This window comes from Grampus griseus, assembly GCF_964374135.1.
Source record: "Grampus griseus genome assembly, chromosome: 9".
NCBI classification, from domain to species: Eukaryota; Metazoa; Chordata; class Mammalia; order Artiodactyla; family Delphinidae; genus Grampus; species Grampus griseus.
In genome coordinates this window covers 33455152-33475234 of record NC_139003.1, presented here as the reverse complement: position 1 = coordinate 33475234, position 20083 = coordinate 33455152, and the positions used below count along the sequence as shown (strand labels likewise).

General features: G+C 39.3%; 1 protein-coding gene across 3 annotated transcripts in view; it reads right to left on the bottom strand.

Moving 5' to 3' along the window:
- The window catches only part of TFEC (transcription factor EC), a gene marked incomplete at its 5' end in the record, with an annotated part of 76506 nt that overhangs the window by 22965 nt on the left and 33458 nt on the right, over positions 1 to 20083 (bottom strand). Inside the window, one exon of one of the 3 annotated variants that reach the window (XM_082661575.1) lies at positions 10347 to 10433. The exons of 1 other annotated variant lie outside the window; for it this stretch is intronic. In XM_082661575.1, the coding sequence (XP_082517701.1) occupies positions 10347 to 10433 (87 nt within the window). Of the gene's footprint in view, positions 1 to 1347; positions 1414 to 10346; positions 10434 to 20083 lie in introns of those variants that run through there. One more of the 3 variants, XM_082661576.1, reaches the window with a different exon arrangement.

Here is a 20083-nt window from a genome sequence, read left to right as displayed (position 1 = left end):
CACCAAAATGCTATAGTATGAGGAAACTTGACCACAAATTCAATAATTTAATTCATTTTTATTGTTTTACCCCTCTTCATTTATATTCACTCAGCAAGAGAGAGGGTACTATAGTACCCAGGAACACTCATCATGTTTCTGAAAACTGATTATGTAAAACCCTGAGAATTTCCTGGAGATACATACATGTGCATTTGTGGATATGCATACATACATATAATATGCATATATGTATATTACATATGGGTGTGTGTGGTGTGTGTGTGATGTACCTATCCCCCAGATAATCTCATTATAAATACAAAAAAAGAAATAAAATCATATATATATATACATATATTTCCAGACAATTTTTCAGTATAGAGACTAAAAGAAGAAAAACTTCTAAACTCATACATAGATGTGTATGTGTGATATCTATATATCTATATCTATATCAAATATTTAGTGTGAGTTTCATGGGAAAGTGAGGGGATTTTGAGTTGTTTGGACCCTCTATTTTGCTTTTCTCTGAAGACATTTACTGTGAATGCAAAATGGCAAAATTGAGCTTGATACTGTTAGATAGAATAATTGTAGGCATAGAAAGAAGATAAACTTCAGGAATAAAGAGTGAACACTGTAGGAGAGCATATATCACACAATGTAAGCATACATAAAAACTGGCATTTAAGAGAATATTTTCTTTCCTTTTGTGTATTTATTCTTTCCTCTAGTTTACCTTTAAACATAGTAAACTAGATTTTTCCAGTTTTAGGACATGTACAATTGATCTCCCCCTAACTTTATTTTATTTGCTGAAGCAGGGCTATGAGGTTTGAATGATAAACATTGAAAAGAGAAATCCCACTGAGTTATTTTTTTTTTCGTTCTATTATGAGTGAATAAAAATAATCTTTTGGGCGGGAGTGGGAGATTCCTGTCCTTGACCAGCTGGTTCATAAAGCAAATAGAAAAGATAAAATACAAAACAGAGAATGGTAACATAATAAATGCTTTTGCATCATACACTTTATATATATATAATCTGTTTAGTACCAAATGTAAACGCTGCAACAAATAATTAGTAGAACCTTCACTTTTTGATAAAAAGGTCACAATATAACATTATTTTTAACAATTGTTTAACTAAATAGACTATAAAAATATTTTTACTGTAGCCAAAGCATTAAAAACTATCTTCTAAGTAAATAAGCTTGTCAGTACAGCAGACTATATGTTACACTTTTCAATGCTCAACTTCTACATACCTTATTTTATTGACTATTAGTTTATAAAGTTTAAATTCAGTATTTAAGGTGGTTTCATCTCCAAACATTGAAAGAATTCCAAAATGCACTTGCTCACCAGTTTTAACTTTGAAGTGTCTATAACCTTCACAATAGCAATGGTTTTCTCTTTCTCCTTCATCATTTTCTTTTCCTTACACTTGCAAGCAATAACTGGGAGAGCTGTGCAGAAACTTCTAAGGTGAACTTTGGTTCTTCCTTGGACTTTAAGTCTAATCTGCTCTAGATTGTGATTGACAAAAGCTTGCTTGTTGGTGTTCTGTAGTCCTTTCAAGTTCCAACCAAGCACAGGGGGTTGTTAATATTTACTCAGTCCTTGTCTCTGAAATAGTCTTGAACTATAACAGTATACTGAGATTGTCAAACGCCACCAGCATTTACAGACACTTGATTGAAAAATACCCATCTATGATAAAAGAAGTGAGTTACTGTGCACAACCACATCTCTGAAAGGGAGAGGTGAAACTAAGACTAAAGGGTAGAAATTATAGGGAGACAGATTTAAACTCAGAGGCTAAACAATCCTTTGGCTGGAATGTGACAGAGGATCGGATCAGGCTAAGGTCCCTTCAGATTCTAAGATTCTACAATTCTATGAAATGGCTTCCTTCTGAGGCTGCTAGCACAGCAGAGTGGGTAAGATTGTGCATTTGGTGTCATACAGGATTGGATTCAAACCCCTCTCTTGACATTCACTAACTATATGAACGTGAGTGAGTTACTGAACTTCTCTAAGCCTCTTTCCTCATTTGTAAAATGATAATCCATAATAATAGTCTCTATCTCATATGTTTGTTGTGGTGATTAAATTTTCATGAAAAGTGTTTTGCACAATCCTTGTCACATAGCAAGTACCCAAGGCATAGTAGCTATTATTATTGTTGTTATCCTTATTGCTGCCGATTTTAGCCATTAAAAAATTTCCTAAATGGTAATGTATAATGGGAACAATTTTTTAAAATATTGTGTGTGAATTTTAAAGTATTTATTTCATATGTATTTGCTGAGCACCTATGATGTGCTAGACATTTGTGCTGGGTACTGAGAATAAAATAATGAACAGGTCACTCTTTTAGGCTTTAGGGACACAGCAGTGAACAAGACAGACAAGATCACCAGCTTCCAGGAGTTCACATTTTAAGGGTGGGAGCACACAATAAATAGGTAAATAAAATAAAACACAAGATAATTTTTGTAACTCTAATCCTAAGTGTCCCAGGGAATTAAATAAGATATTGATTTAGGAAGTGTGGGATGGGGTGTTCCAAATAGGGTGATTGTGGAAGACCTCTCTGACAAGTTGATATGGACTAAAGATCTGAGGCATAAAGAGATAGTCATGCAAAGATCTGGGACAAAATCATTCCAAGCCCAAAAAAGGAAATTCCATGGTCCTAAAATGATAATATGCATGTCATATTCAAGGAGTAGGAAGAAGGCTATCAAGACCAGAGCCTAAAGTTACAGGGAAGTGCTGACTATGGCAAAGGGTCCTGGTTATATTCTGAGGATTTCAGGAAGTTAACAGAATGCTCAGCAGTCAGAGAAACAGGATCTGAGTTTTGCTATGTGAAGATCGTTCTGGCTGCTGTGTGATCAACAGCCGTACGGGGGAAAGAAGTAGCAGAGAGCTTAGTTCTGAAGTTCAAGTGAGAGATGATCATAGCCTGGAAAAGGGTTTTAGTAGAGGAGCTGATAAGCTGTGAGATTCAGGAAATCTGGGATGCAGAGTAGGAGGGCATACTGGTAAATGTGGTTGTGTGGAAGTAAGAGAGAGAAGAAGAATTACTTTTTTTGGAGGGTGTTGGTTCTAGATGGATAAGGAGGGGGACAAAAACTTCTTTTCAGTCAGATTAGGTTTGACATGTCTGTTGGAAGCACAAAAGATGTTAAGGTAGCAGTAAGACATACAAATCTAGCATTAGGGGAGACAGCTAGGCTGGAGAAGAGTTGAGATCACCAACAGAATGTATAGATATGTGAGAAAAGAAGACTGAAGTCTAAGCCTGGGAGCACTTTAGCATGTAGATGTCTATTAGAAGAGAAAGAACCAGTAAGGTGGGTGAAAAGCCAAAAAATATGGCGCTACAGAATCCCAGATAATACTTCAAGAAGGAGGGAGTGGTCAACCATGGCTACTGCCACAGAGAAACCAAGCCTGGTGAGAATGGAGAATTTACTATTGGCTTCGGTACTGGTTGGTTTTAAGAGCTCTTTTAGAATTGTAAGGGCAACAGCTGTATTGGAGAGTAGAGAATGGGAGGTAAGGAAATGGAAGCAGAGAGAGTTCTGAGGGGTAGGGAGTCAGGAAATGATGTGGTAGCTGGAGAGGAACTGCATTCAAAGGGAGTTGTTTGATTTGGTTTTATTTGGGGGGAATCTTAGTAAAGACAAGTGTAATGCTGATATTTATAATTCAATACATCAGAATAGACTGATGATATAGGAGGAGCTGCTATTTAGAGAGGGAGAGTGCTTGAGAAGGTAAGAATTTGTGAGATCTAGGACACAAGTAGTTGGGCTGGCTTCAGATTATGAGCTGGGACAATTCTATTCTAACAGAAGGGATGGCAGAGAAAATCAAAACAGATGCAGGTGGTCTTATAGAATTTGTGATGCAAAGCTAACAAGTAAGTTCTAACCTGATTGCATATATTTTCTCTCTGAAGTATGTTGTGAAAGAGAAATCAGCTAGAAAATGGAGAATGGATGGGGAATGGTGGAGATTTGAGAAGAGAAGAGGAAGTATAATGTTGTCTTAATTAATGAGAATTTTCACCAAGGAATAGCTGTAGCATTGTCTGGTAGTAGTGAAAGCCCCTGTGAAATTCTGGTGATGTATAGGAGGTGAGTACTATGAGCAATGTGGTAAAATTTTATCCATTCAGCTACCCAGGTGAAGATGTGGAGTAAGATGAAAAATAAGTTTAATCAGGGTTGGGCTTTTGTTAGGAGAATAAAATGAAGAAAAATGGGTATGTGCTAAGAGTGTTCGCAAGAGAAATGGTTATAGTACTTGACCAAGAATAGATTAAGAAAGAAATTGTCAAAATGTCATGAGTGAGGGGCCGGGGCAGCCCACCCCACCGCCCCGTCCCCACTGCCTACGAGGGCCAGCGTGGGCTCTGGGTGAGTGTGGCCATGGAGGGTTCTCCGGAATCAGGGCCCAGAGGTCCACGGGACCCAATCCCGGCTTTGAAAAGAGCACAGCACATCTGGCACTGACCTGGAGCACCATGCCACGCTTCCCCCAGTGTCAGCTGGAGGACCCAGAGTACAGCCAGTTGGAGTACAAAGGTGAGCAGGGTGGGGCTGTATGCTGGGCACCACAGGGTGACCCACAGAGGCTGGTGTTCGGCCCGAACCAAAGGCTGGCCTCAGACAACCCGTCTGGTGGACTGCAGTTTGCCAACACATAACGAAGAAAAGATTGGTTCAAAGAGGGAAAAGGCTGACGGGACCCCCAACCCCGCACGACCACACCCCCGGCCACAGATGGTAGAGCAAATTACGCCCTGGATGGAGGGGCAGACGAACAGTGATCCAGCTCACCAAGCTGAGCTCTATGCAGCCCTGGCCTTGTCCTGCCCTTCCTGGAGGTCTCAGAGAGATAGAGACGGAGGAAGGAGAAGGGGGCCAGTTATTGCATACACTGGCCGCTTTCATCTTCCAAGGTGGAGGAAATCCTCACCATATTAATGGCATGGAAAAAAGAAAGAAGAGGTATCCAACTGCAGAGGAAAGAGTCCAATGGACCTGATTCTCTGCACAGAGAATGCTGAAGGTGACCCCCTCTTCCCCCAAAAGAAAACAGAACAAAACAGAACAAAACTCGTCAGGAAACTCAGTTTGATTGCAGGGTAGAAACTTCATCGACACTACAGAAATCGGTTGCTTTCTGTGCACTCACAACAAACTATCTGAATGAGGAAGGAAGAAGAGAACCCTGTGGACAATGACGGCAACAACACAAAAAAAATACCTAGGAGTCCGTCTAACCCATGACCTACAAGACCCGTAACTCAGAAAACTGGATGAGAGACATACCAATGAAAGAAAATGAAAATGATACACACAAAACATGGAAAGATAGGTGGTGCTCATGGATCGCAAAAGTCCGTCTTGTGGAAATGATTCCACACCCCCAAGGCAATCCAGAGATGCAATGCCATTCCTCTCAAAATACCCACAGATTTTCTCAGACAAGTACAACCAAGAATTCCAAAATGCGTCTGGAAACACAAAAGAACCTAGAGAGTGTCAGTACGCTCTTCAGACAGAAGCACAGACTTCAGACTTCCCACACTGCCTGATTTCCAACTAGCCTGCCAACCTGCCATCATCAAGACATCATGGTATAGGCACACAAGACATCCACATAGATCCATGGAGGAGAAAGGAGAGGCCAGAAAGAAAGCCACGCTTATGTGTCTATTCGTCTCTGACAAAGGAGGTGAGAAGGTCCCGTGGGGATATGATAGCCTGTGCAATGAATGGTGTTGGGGAAACAGGACCGCTCCATGCACAAGCATCACAATGCCACCTACAACAAGAAACTCACACCAAATCGACTACTGCAACGTAAAACCTGAAGCCAGGCGAGGCCTAGAAGAAACCCATAGGTACTGCGTTCTTGGACCTCAGTCTTGGAACCATGTTTGTGGATTGGTGTCCCCAAGCAAGGGAAAGAGAAGCACAATAAATCCAGTTGGGGCTCCAGGTGACTGAAAAGGTTTTCAACAGCACAGGCAAGCGTATGCATGACGAAAGAGGCAGTGGACCGAATGTGAGAAAACACTGATTTGCAAATGTTGTATCTGAGAATGGCGATCATCTGGAAAACAGACTGAGAAGTTGCACAACACAAGCCTTTGAGACACAAAAACCCTAACCTGACGCTTAACCCTAATAATGTGTGTGTGTAATTATTTGCACTGATAGTTATTTTATACTCAATATACCTAGATTATGTATAATAAACATATTCTATATCAAAAAAGATGTCATGAGTGAGAAATAATAGCTATTGAGAAAAACAGTGGTAGAGTCAATTGATTTGGAGTCTCCACAAGCTTGAGCAATGGTGAAGTAAGAACATTAGAGTAGGTGCACTGAAAAACAGAATGTAATGGTCAAAAAGTATGAAATAAAAATGTTATAGGATAGAGAAATACATAATAACAAGATCTAAGATACCGTCATGTGAAGGGATCGCTGGATAGGAAGGAGAAAAATACCATTGACACCAAGGAGACTGAGAAACTGAGAGGTTAAGGTGTTGATGAAAACACAGCTGATTTCACTGAATGTTTCTTGCACTTTGGGTCTTTTCAGTCCAATTTACAAAATTGTTGCAGTAAGAACGAATTGACAGTTGCCTAGTTCTCTTGGTCAAATAGGAATTGAGAGGTAACTTCTGCTTAATTATTCTGAGTCTAGTCACTAATCACTCAATATTCATTTCTGGGTCAGAAATACCTGGGCTAAATTGATCTGTGAAAACCTTGAACTATTCCATTCAATCTGGGGAAATGTGAAGGACCACCACAAGTGGACCCTTAGCAGCTTCCAAGCTTTCCACCAACAGAAGTTAGAACATGATTTTTAATTAAGCCTATATGCAGTGGTCCTGGGATAAATCTACACTCAAGGTTTTCTGCTTAAGTCACAACAAAAGAACCCCAAAGTGACTAACAGCACAATCAGTAGACTGCCCCTAAGACTTTGCAATTTCTGTGAGAACTACAGAAAATATGTAAAATACTCAGCAACGTGCCTGTGACATAGTAGGTGAGACATTAAGAAAAATTATTATTATTGATAAATATCCTCACTTTTGAAGCTTACCATTATGGGCATCTGTTGTTTCAGCCTCTCTAGAATTCATTTACATTTATTTTGGTAACAACTCCTGCTCTCCTGGTTCTCACTCTTAACCTAGATAATTTGTTTTGTGGAGCTGCCTGATTCACAGCTCTAGCGTGGGCCCAAGACCCAGAAAAATTAGCTGACAGTTAGATATATGACAGAAATTGCTCCACAAGGAATTAGCCCAGAGATTGAACTGGAACTAAGCGGGAAAGGAAGCTCTCCTCTTAAGTTTTTAAGCTTGACTTAATGTATCCACCAGGATGCATTTGGTTATGACAATCAGAAAATCCTGACACAATTAGCTTATAAAATAAAGGAAAAAAATCTTACTTAATGTGTGAGATCCATAGGTAAAGAATTCTCCAGGGGCATATAAGCAGTATTTCTTTGCATTCCGTTTAGATTTTCCTCTCTCTTTGTTTCTTTAGTTTTTCCTCAGTTTATTTACCTTCTGGGCAATAAAATGACTACATAAGTCACATTGTCTTACAACATCATGGAGAGGCAAAACCTTCTCTTTCTTGGGTCTCCTTTAAAGGCTAAAGTAAATTCTAGAAGACCCCAGGAACCTGCTCAATTTGCCAGAATTGCAACACAAGCTCATTCTTAAAACAATCTCTGGCCAGGGAAACAGGGTCACCAGGGTTGGCTTAAATTAATCAGAAACTTCCTCTTCCTTGTGAAGGACTGGATGTCTGAAAAAAAACTGGGTTAGCAAGGAAGAATTGTGTGCATAGCTAGGAATAAGCTGTGATAGTGTCTGCTCAACAGCTGAGAATAAGGCCAGTACAGAACAAAGGCAAAGTTATGGAGGGATGTTCACATACAATATTACTTAGGAATTTGTGGATGACATGAGCCAACAAATTCCTTTCATACTTAAGCCCCATATTAGCCAGGTTCTATCATCTACAACCAAAAGTTCACTAGCTAAAATGCTTACTCAAAGCATTCCTCTGAATCTAACAGGTCTTTATTTTTATCCACATGAACTATAAATATCCTTCAGAATTTCCTATCTCTGTTCTACCACCTATTCTTATACATTCTTTTTTTCTGACTTCTTGCCTTTTCTTATGTTGTTCTCTCAACTTGTTATACTTTGCTGCCTTCATGTCTACCTCTTAAAATCTTAACCTTCCTTTATAACTATATCTCAAATATCATCTTTTCCTAAAGCATTCCAAAAATATCTCAATTTCGCATGGTTTCTACTTTAGTCAAACTCCAGGGCAACTCTCTGACTAGCATTTAAAAAAATTATATATATATATATATATATATATATATATATATGCCATCTACCAAGATTTAATATAAAAATAGCTTTGGCAATAAATATTTTCAATTATTCTCATAATGCAGAAGAAGAAAGTGAAATAAAGAGAAGTGACTTGCACAATACCTAGATGACAACTTGGGTTAATACCAAGATCCATATTCTTTCCCTCCCTGTCTCTCAGGTGTGCCTCACTGCACTGCCTCACTATCATGTTGCCTCTTGATATGTGAATTGTGTCTCACTCAACTTTTAGTTTCCTATAGTGCACGTATTGTGCTTTGCATATAATAACTATTGAATAAATATTTGGTCAGTTGAACTGCTTGGGGTTATATCTTGATCCTGATTTATCAATGATTATTGATTGGCCAACAGCAGATACTTCTTTATATAAGTACAAATAGGCCAGTAGTATCTATCTTTTACATTCTGTATATCAAAAGCAAATTCCCAATACTCACTGTCACCAGTTTGCATGGAATAAGCAATCTATGCAACCTCTACAAAACAAGTAAGATAATTTGACAAAGAGAATGTTTCAATATACAATTTCAATGAAATAAGTACCACATACAAGGAAGAGAAGATTGCAGGAAATTAATATCATTTCCTCAGACCCAGAAGTTGAATACTAGTTAAGAAAATAGTAACCTCATGCTGTTGAATTAGATGGGGAAACTTAGCATTAATAACATTTATATAGATAATTTGTTAGATTTCCTATAAATATGCTGCTTAAAACCTGAAGAGAGAAGAGGTAGAAAGAATTGTCACTTCATTCTAAAAAACGAACGAACAAACAGGCAAAAAACAAACAAAAAAAATCCACCAAAAAAACCTCCAAAAAAAACCTAGATTTTAAACCTCATTTGATCTTTGTCTAATAGTGGTATTAATGACTTGTTATAAAGTGGAGGTCCTTTGTACGAGAGAAAAGGAGGAAAGAGATAATTCTCCTTTTTGTAGTCTATTTGGGAATTAATAAAGAAAAGAGGGATGCTTTGTCTAATTTTTTTCTTAAAGTTTTAAATTTAAAATGTCCATTGTTAATATTAATACAACTTAGCCCACTGATTTACTGATGAACAGTATCTAGTCAGAATTCACTTTCTTTAAATGAAATGTTTAACAATTAAATCACAATCTTTCATATTTTTTCTCATGTTTTCTCAAAGGTCTAAAACCATAAACAAACAAACCAACAACAACCCTTCAAACTGTATAGAAAGAGCTTGCACACCCTTTACAGATTCATTTCTAGAGATTAATAAATGAACAATGAGAAGGCAACAGTAATCAAATAGGAGATAAGATAACTCTTCACTGCATATTATTCCAGGAATTTGTGATTTCAACACAGAAATCTGTCTACATGCCTTAAAGTAGTGTGAGGCTCTTCTAGCTTTCTTCAGTTCATCTTTAACCTCTGGTTATTGGCTCAGAAGTAAAGTTATATTTTTGTTGTTATAATTTTTTTCTTTCCTCTATAAGGTGTAGAGCCTCTGAATCTGATAGCTGTTAGTCATGGTAAAATAGTTAAAATTTAGCCATGAACTTATGAGGGTATTATGATATGTTGTGCTTCAAACGGAAATCTGAAGATTTCACAGAAAATGCTATAGCAGACTAGATATATAATTAGATGGTGTTTATAGAGATTAGGTAGGTAAGTAGATAGATAGATAGACAGATAGAATAGTACACGTCCTATTATCTTCCTCAATAAAATTATGTATCTTTTTTTCTGCCCCAATAAATATTTTTTAATATTTATCTATCTTGTACCTGTTTCAAAAGTGCAGCAGAAAACACCACTTATTAATCAAATGAAATTTCTTGTTTTATCATCATATGCTATTATTGATTTTAATCTCATTGACCTCCTCAGGTCTGGAAACACTTACTGTTCTTTGCATTAGCAGAGGAGAGTCTGTTCCTTCCTCTTTAAAACTCGATTCCGTACCGATTATATCCTCAATAACGTCCTCCATCTAGCAAAATATAATACATTTAGAATATTGTGCATAATGATAAAAGTTGCACGTCAGTCTGAGTTCAGAGAGAAAAATTTTAGCAATCTTTAAAAGTTTTTTTAGAATATTTAGATTATATGTGTATCAAAACGCAGAATATTTTAGAACTTAAAATGAAGTAATCCTGACACTCTGATCTGTGTTGCTTTTCCTTGCATTAGCTTACGCCAGCTGGCAGGTGATGGCTGGGCAAATCACCCTGGGTTAGTCCTTTGGAAATTAGTATCTGCATAAATAGAGTGATTATCATGAATACCTTGAGCCAGAGCTCATATACTTAGCTTGTAGAGAGATGACTTCCTACAAACTTTATTTTTCTTTTAAAATGTTTTGATAGGGGGCTTCCCTGGTGGCGCAGCGGTTGAGAGTCCGCCTGCCGATGCAGGGGACATGGGTTCGTGCCCCGGGCAGGGAAGATCCCACATGCCGCGGAGCGGCTGGGCCCGTGAGCCACGGCCGCTAAGCCTGCACGTCCGGAGCCTGTGCTCCACAACGGGAGAGGCCACAACAGTGAGAGGTCCGCGTACCACAAAAAAATAAAAACAAACACACACACACATACACACACACGTGGCCATTGGGTACCATATTCCAGAGTGTGGCTCTAGGCCCTGTTCTGGACTTTAGATGTTATTCCATGTGCACTGAGAGATCTCTAAAGGATCTAGGAAAATAAATATACATGTTTTCTTTCTTTTGGTTAGTCCACTTTCTGAAAGTTTTCAAGTATATTATTGATTGTTACCAAACTCAAATTTTAATTTCATGACAGTTTTCTTATTACTACTCCACCATTAAATGGACAACAAATTTGTATTGAACAGATGTGAAGGAAACCTGAGGGAAGAAGGATGCTAAACACAATTCATGGTAAGTGGTTTACTTTGGAGCATTTCTGATAGTTTCAATAAAAATTACACATGTCATTTGTCCCTTTTCTTTCTGGAAGCTTACATCATAAATTACTCAGTCTCCTGCATCTCTCATTTTTTCCTCTTACCTATAAACATACTCAGGTTTCTTCTATTCCAGAAGGAAACCCTTCTTTCCTACATGTCAAAGTTCATCCTCCTTGGAGACTCTACTTTTGCCTCTAACACTTCTATCCATAATTTCTGTCATCCACCTACATGACTATCTTTTCCCCTAATTTGTTGGAGTTGCTGTCTCTTCTATTATTCTAAATTGACTTTAAAATCTAAACCAAAACTTTGCTTCACAGCTTCCAGGAATCTTCATAATTAATCACCTTGGAATCCAGTTGCTACTTTAAGAAAGACAACAAACACATCATTTTATATCAGATGAAACAGAATGAACAGATTAGACAAAAGAAGAATTACAAATCAGCAGAATAAGCGTCCTCAAAGTGATAAATGAAGATGATGAAATACAAAGGAAGAACACAATATTTTTACTAAAATAAAAATAGAAATAATAGTTATGGAAAGAATGAGGCTCAAGGACAAAGGAAAAGATTGTAAGCAAAGGTCTACAAAAGACTAAGAATCAAGCTTTTCAACAACCCTGGGTGCAAGAAAACAATGGGATAACATTTGAAGTGTTAAAGGTAAAGAATTTTGAACCTAGACATTTATAACCAATAAAATATCCTTTAAGTGTGTGCATGAAATAAAGCTTTTCTTAGACATAAAAACTCAAGTTTTAGGGCAAAAAGACCTTCGGAAAACACTCTTTCAGGAAGTATACTAGTCAGATAATAAATAAAACTATGAAATCAATACAAAATTTAAGAATGAGGAAGTAACAGTAAAATGTTTGTGGTCTAAATAAGAAGAATGTATGTGTGTGTATTCATTCTAAAAATATCACTTCAGAAAGATAGGTGAGAACAAGAAGGAGAAGACCATACTCAGACAGACTTTTACTTAAGGGTATGACATAGATATTGTTAAACAATGACATAGATAAAGAAGAAATATAGCTATGTGTCTTAAGTTAGGTGTAACCAAAAAGAGAGAGAGAGAAATTTAACCTATCCAATAGAGGATAGAAAAAAAGATGGCAAATAAGGAAACAGAAAGCATAGTAATTAAAAAAAAACGTGAAAAAAGGTAAGTATTAAATACTAATGGTAAAGTAATTACAAGAATGTAAATGAGTTAACATAGTGCTCAAGAAATTATCATTCAAATTGGATTTTTCAAAGGTATTGTAATACTTTGTCTATAAAGGACACATTTAAAATAAAACAATAGAGAAAGCAGAAAATAAAGTGCAAAGATGAACCACAAAAATGACCAAAAGGAAAGCAACAGTAACAATGTTAATATTAGACCATATAAAATTCAAGATCAAATGTTAAAGCAAAAATAATAAAAAAATAATACCAAGTAACCATGAAACCTAAAAAACCTAAAAAGAAAAACCTAAAAAACTCTGTAGCAACAGCTGTCAGAAATCTATGAAAAATAAATTCAATTGTAGTTGAATATTTTAGCTCACCACTCTCAAAGTCATAAATCTGAATTTAGCCTTCTCTTCACCTATTCTCTAGGCCATGCCTGGGTCCTATCACCTTCTAGTCTATACCACTCCATTTCTGAAATTTTAAATTCAATTATCTCACTCATCAAATGCAATATTCCATTTAGATCCAATTTAGACCCCCTATGGCAAATCAACTGAACAATTTTCATTATGACTCTCTATGCTTTTACCCTATTATCTTTCTGCCCAACCACCCCTAACTCCCCAGGAGTTCATTCTCTCTACTTCCTGTTAACTCTGAATTCAAAGTAGAATGGTTCTTGCTCACCACCTTACTGAAATTCCTTTTGTTGCTATTTTCTTTGACTGCTTGACTGATAAATTCAATAGATATTTATCAGTCCTTATTTACTAGACTCAGTCACTACATTTGAGTGTGTGGGTCATTTCCTCCTTCTTTAAACAGGTTCCTTCAGTGGCACCACACTAGTTATCTTCTTACTTTACCTTTACAGTCCTTTTCCTCTGACCACCCCTTAAATGTGGGTGATCTCCTCAATCCCACCCTTGGTTTCCTACTCTCCTCATTGTTTTCATGTTCTTCAGGAGCTTTCTTCCTCATTCAAATTTTCAAGTACTACCCATAGGCTGACAACTCTTAAATCTCTTCCTCCAGTCTAGATTACTCCTCCTCAAGACAAACTTGGATATCTAGCTGTCACCAGCATCTCCACGTTGTGGTCTCACAGATACCTCAGTTCTAACATGTTCTAATATAAGGCCTCATCATCTCTCATTGTACTATAGAAATAACCTCCCCACTGGTCGCTCCCTCCCCCCAGGTTTCTTCTTCTACATAGTTGACAGAGTGATATTAAAGTCAAATCTGATTATGTCGCCCTAGCCCTTACATTTAAGCCTTTCAAGGATTTGAAATTACTTAACATGGAGCACCAGCCTTTCTGTGATTTGTCTATTACCTGCTTCTCTAGTGTGACCTTTTGTCATCACCTCATGCTGTTTCCTATTCTTTGCTCATGCTATCTTACTTGGCTAAATTGCCCCACTAGCCATTTTCCTCTAAGTCTACTTGACATACTTCTGAAGCAGAACAGCACTTCTGCACTTCTACATATACCATAGCTTTTTCTACATAATAGTATAAGTATTTGCTTCCCTTTTTTTCTCTTCCCTTCAACTTAGAGTTCTTGTAGAGTACAGAGGATAAGAAAAACAAGACAAGGAATAATTAAAATATAGCATGTGCTGTAAAAATGCTATGACAAGAGCAATTTTTATCCACATGATATAGGTGTTACTATGAAAACTCAGAGAATAGGCACCTAATCCACACAGAATACCCCCAGGGAAAGAAGAAACCTGAGACGAATTTTGAAGAGTCAGTCAGAATTATCCAGATAAATGGAGACTGAATGAGTAGTTGGTAAAGAAAGGATATAAGGAAGAACCTGGCCGCTGTGAAAATCACTAGTGAACCATATGGCTGAAGAACACAGTACCATGCAGATGTGTAATGATAAGTCTGGGTAGGGTAGCAAGGGTTAAGTGTGGAAGAGTCCTGTGTGCCGTGAGTACAAATTTGAATTTTATCTTGGAAAGACCCATGCTATAAAATGCTTATTTGACTTTATATCTGATTGTCTTGGAGCGCTTTAATCACCTAATTACTCCTAATTGCAACCCCCAAATCCTAAATCTATGGATGCTCTCATAGATTTCTTCTGTGGTAGCTATGATTTCTGGGGTCTTTGAATTAATGAAATGTTCCGTGATGTCACAGGAGGACAAGCATAGAAGAAAGAAACACAAAAATATGGCAACAGCCACCAAATCCTGAGCAATCTCACTGCCCTTGTGTTAGAAACTTCAAAAAATGTAAGCATCAGAGTGACATCACCAAGATGGCAACTTAGTTAGCTCCTGAATTCACTCACCATCATGAGAAGAACAATTAACATCTATTCAGAAACAAGACACCACTAAGAGAATCCTAGAGCACGGGGGTGAGGCTGAAATACCCACTGAACCTCAGAGATCAAGGCAGACTGCATCAGAAGGCGAGAGAAGCAGCTACACGTTGACCACATTGACCCTCCCGTAGGACAGTGCAACACTATGCAGAGAGGTCTTCTCTGAGCCACTGGTTCGTCCAGAGGGAAAGAGAACCCAGGGCGGACAACCAATCTCCTTCAACATTGTGGGCTGCTCTGTGGGAGCCCCTACTTTGATCTCGCACTATGGTAATTGCAGAGGAATCTATGGGGCCCAGCCACTGGGAATCTGTGACAGAGAAGCAGGGAGGGGCTTGCAACAATCAACACACAGATCTTGGCAGACAGTTCGTATCTGCAGTGCCTGCCTAGTAAATCCAACCAGCGACATCGTTGGTCTGCAGAACCAAATCAGGGGTACACTTTGACCAGGTAACTTGGGGGGAGGGGGCACAGATCTGACTGATTCAGATACTCAAGGAGTTTTATCAGCCCTAGAGCCCATTTGTCCACACCCAGTCACGGTGCTGAGTCATGGCCCCACCCACAGTGAAAAGTACTTTCCAGCCCCATCTGAACAGAAGAGCTAGTGACAACTCCTGGAAGTTGTGTGGCACAGTGGGGCTTGAGTCAAGAGGCAGGTGGACAGGCAGAGCAGATCACCCACAGAGCAAAGCCAGTACCAGTCATGGGGTCTTCCCATGCTATGCACAGGCAGGAAGATTAATTCATAGCCAAGGGTAGCTCTTGGTGTCTCTCAAACTGAGAACCTCCTTGGAAAATTGAGAATAGTCTGGAAGGCTATTCCTCTGGCCCCAACTGATCAGAAGGGCTAGCAAAAATACCTGAAAGTTTTGCAGCACAGCAGCACTCAAGTTGAGCAAAGGGCAGACAGAACTGATAGTCTGGAGAGCAAAGCCAGCAGCCCTGTTCAGCCAAGGAACTTGGGTGTGGGTCAGCTTGAGTTAAGACAACAAAGAGCTTCACTTGTTTTAGAGCAGCTTCTGCAACTGTGTCTGGGCAGAGAATCTAATTCATAGTCTTGCTCATCATTGAATACAGCCTTCAGCCCATCCAACAAGGAAACCTAATCAGAACACATGGGAAGTTGCATAGCCCATTCAACAGTCCCACATACAGTGGCACTTGAACAGAGAGCACAGCCATGGCTTCCCCTATCTGCAGAGCAAAATCAGTGGCCTCATCTGACCAGGGTATTCAGTGCATACTCAGGCCTTATTCAGGCCTCCAAACAATGAACTGCACAGGCCCCGGGCCCTGACCTACTTCCCTGCTAGGACAGGGAAGCTAATTCATAGCCCCACCAGCTACATCCAGTCCCAACCATCTAGTAAGCCTGATCAGAGAATTCAGGCAACTGTGGAGCCCATTCTACAGCCTCACTTGAGTAAGAAACAAAGCCAACAGTCCTATCCAACTGCTCTCAGCTAGCGGCACAACCCCCAATCCCTGTCTTCAGAGTTCTAACAGTTGCCTCACCCAAATATATCATAATATCAGGCTCCACCTGCCCAAAGGCATTAGTGGCAGACACACCAGAAACCCAAAATGAGCAGACTGATGAAGAACTGTCTCTGGCAAAGCAAACCTGTAAAGTCTGCAAGAGGAGCCCTATTACTCAAATGCACAGATACCAACATAAGGAATTAAGGATCATAAAAAATCAGGTAAATATGACACCACCAAAGGAAACTAATTAAACTCCAATAACTGACCCTAAAGAAATGGAGATCTATGAACTGTCAGATAAAGAATTCAGAATAATCCTTTTAAGGAAGTTTAGTGACCTACATGGAAACATAGACAGGTAACTAAACAAAATTAAGAAATACAATAATCTATTATTAATAACCCAATATTTAAAAAAGTATAAATTTTAACAGCAATAACCTAAAGTGTGACGGGGAGAAGAAGTAAAAGTGTAAAGAATACAAATTCTATTGAAGTTAAGTTGCTAGCAATTTAAAATAGGGTGTTATAAGTTTAAGTTATTTTATGTAAGCCTCATGATAAACACAGGAAAATCTTATAGTATTGTAATTACGCAAAAGAACTCAATAAAGAAGTCAAAGCATATTGATACCAAAAGGCAGAACACAAAAAATGATAGCAGGATAAGAAACAGGGAATGATGGAGCTACAAAATAACCAGAAAACAACTAAAAACATTTTATTGTAGTGAGCCCTTATCTATCAGTAATTACTTTAAATATAAATGAATTAAATTCTCCAATTCAAAGACATAGTATGGATGAATGGATTAAAAATAGAAGATCCAAAATGTGCTGTCTACAGGAGACTCACTTTCACCTTAAAGACACAAATAGACTGAGAGTGAAGGGATGGAAAAAGACATTTCAAGCAGTGGTAACCAAAAGAAAGCAGGGGTAGACAGCTTATATTGCTTACATCAGACAAAACAGACTAAACTAAAAATGGTAAAAAGAGACAAAGAAGGTCATTATATAATGATACAGGGGTCAATGCATCAAAAAGATGTAACTATTTATGAGTCCAACATCACAGCACCTAAGTATATAAAGAAAAAACTAACAGCGCTAAAGAGAAAAATAAATGGTATAGTTACTATAAACAATAATATTTGAAGACTTTTGTACCCCACTCTCAACAATGGATAGATCATCCACACAGAGAATCAATAAGGAAACAGTGGATTTGATCAACACTATACATGTCCTGGACCTAAAAGATACACAAAGAACATTCTGTCCATTGACAGCAGAATACACATGTGTACTCTCAAGTATACATGTGACATTTTCTAGGATAGACCATATGTTAGACCACAAAACAAGTCTTAACAAATTCAAGAATGGAGTAATACTAAGTGTCTTTGCTAATCACAATGGCATGAAACTAGAAATCAACAAGAGGAAACTAGAAAATTCACAAACACATTGAAATTACACAACACTCTCCTGAACATTCAATGGATCAAAGAGGAAATTAAAAGGGAAATAAAAATGTTTATTAAGACAAACAAAACTAGAGACATGACAAACCAGAACTTACGGGATACAGCAAAAGCAGGCCTTGAAGGCATTATGCTAAGTGAAGGAAGTCAGACAAAGAAAGACAAATACTGCATGATCTCACTTATATGTGGAAACTAAAGCAAAAACAAAAACAAAAAAAACTCGTAGAAAAAGAGATCAGAGGGGCTTCCTTGGTGGTGCAGTGGTTGAGAGTCCGCCTGCCGATGCAGGGGACGGGGGTTTGTGTCCCGGTCCGGGAAGATCCCACATGCTGTGGAGCAGCTAGGCCCGTGAGCCATGGCTGCTGAGCCTGCACGTCCGGAGCCTGTGCTCCGCAATGGGAGAGGCCACAAAAGTGAGAGGCCCGCGTACCGCCAAAAAAAAAAAAAAGAGATCAGAGGACCTTCAAGATGGCAGAACAGTAAGACCTGGAGATTACCTTCCCAGAAATACATCAGAAATACATCTACACGTGGAAAAACTCCCACAGAACACCTACTGAACGCTGGCAGAAGACCTCAGACCTCCCAAAAGGCAAGAAACTCCCCACGTACCTGGGTAGGGCAAAAGAAAAAAGAATAAACAGAGACAAAAGGATAGGGACGGGCCCTGCACCGGGGGAGGGAGCTGTTAAGGAGGAAAGGTTTCCACACACTAGGAAGCCCCTTAGCGGGCAGAGACTGCAGGGGCGCGGAGCGGGGAAGCTTCAGAGCCACGGAGGAGAATGCAGCCACCGGAGTGCGGAGGGCAAAGTGGAGAGATTCCCGCACAGAGGATCGGAGCTGACCAGCACTCACCAGCCCGAGAGGATTGTTTGCGCATGAGACACTCAGGCTGCTGCTGCTGCCACCAAGAAGCCTGTGTGCGAGCACAGGTCACTATCCACACCTCCCCTCCTGGGAGCCTCTGCAGCCCGCCACTGCCAGGATCCAGTGATCCAGGGGCAACTTCCCCGGGAGAACACACAGCGCGCCTCAGGCCGGTGCAACGTCCTGCCGGCCTCTGCCGCCGCAGGCTCGCCCCGTACTCCGTACCCCTCCCTCCTCCCGGCTTGAGTGAGCCAGAGCCCCCGAATCAGCGGTTCCTTTAACCCCATCCTGTCTGAGCGACGAACAGACGCCCTCAGGCGAAATACATGCAGAGGCAGGCCCAAATCCAAAGCTGAAACCTGGGAGCTGTGCGAACAAAGAAAAGAAAGGGAAATTTCACCCAGCAGCCTCAGAAGCAGTGGATTAAATCTCCACAATCAACTTGATGTACCCTGCATCTGTGGAATACATGAATAGACAACGAATCATCACAAATTGAGGAGGGGGACTTAGGGAGCAATGATATATATATGTATATTTCCCTTTTTCTCTTTTTGTGAGTATGTCTATGCTTCTATGTGATTTTTTCTGTATAGCTTTGCTTTTACCATTTGTCCTAGGGTTCTGTCTTGCCTTTTTTTTTTTTTTTTTACTGCTTAAAAATTTTTTTCTCTAAATAATTATTTTTTATTTTAATAGTTTATTTTATTTTATTTTATCTTCTTCTTTCTTTCTTTCTTTCTTTCTTTTCTCCCTTTTATTCTGAGCCGTGTGGAGGACAGGCTCTTGGTGCTCCAAACAGGCATCAGGACTCTGCCACTGAGATGGGAGAGCCAAGTTCAGGACACTGGTCCACAACAGACCTCCCAGCTGCATGTAATATCAAACAGTGAAAATCTTCCAGAGATCCCCATCACAATGCCAAGACCCAAATCCAGTCAACGACCAGCAAGCTGGAGTGCAGGACACCCTATGCCAAACAACTAGCAAGAAAGGAACACAACCCCACCCATTAGCACAGAGGCTGCCTAAAATCATAATAAGGCCACAGATACCCCAAAACACACCACCAGACATGGACCTGCCAACCAGAAAGACAAGATCCAGCCTCATCCCCCAGAACACAGGCATTAGTCTCCTCCACCATGAAGCCTACACAACCCACTGAACCGACCTTAGCCACTGGGGACAGATACCAAAAACAATGGAAACTACAAACCTGCAGCCTGCAATAAGGAGACCCCAAACACAGTAAGTTAAGCAAAATGAGAAGACAGAGAAACACACAGCATATGAAGGAGTAAGGCAAAAACCCACCA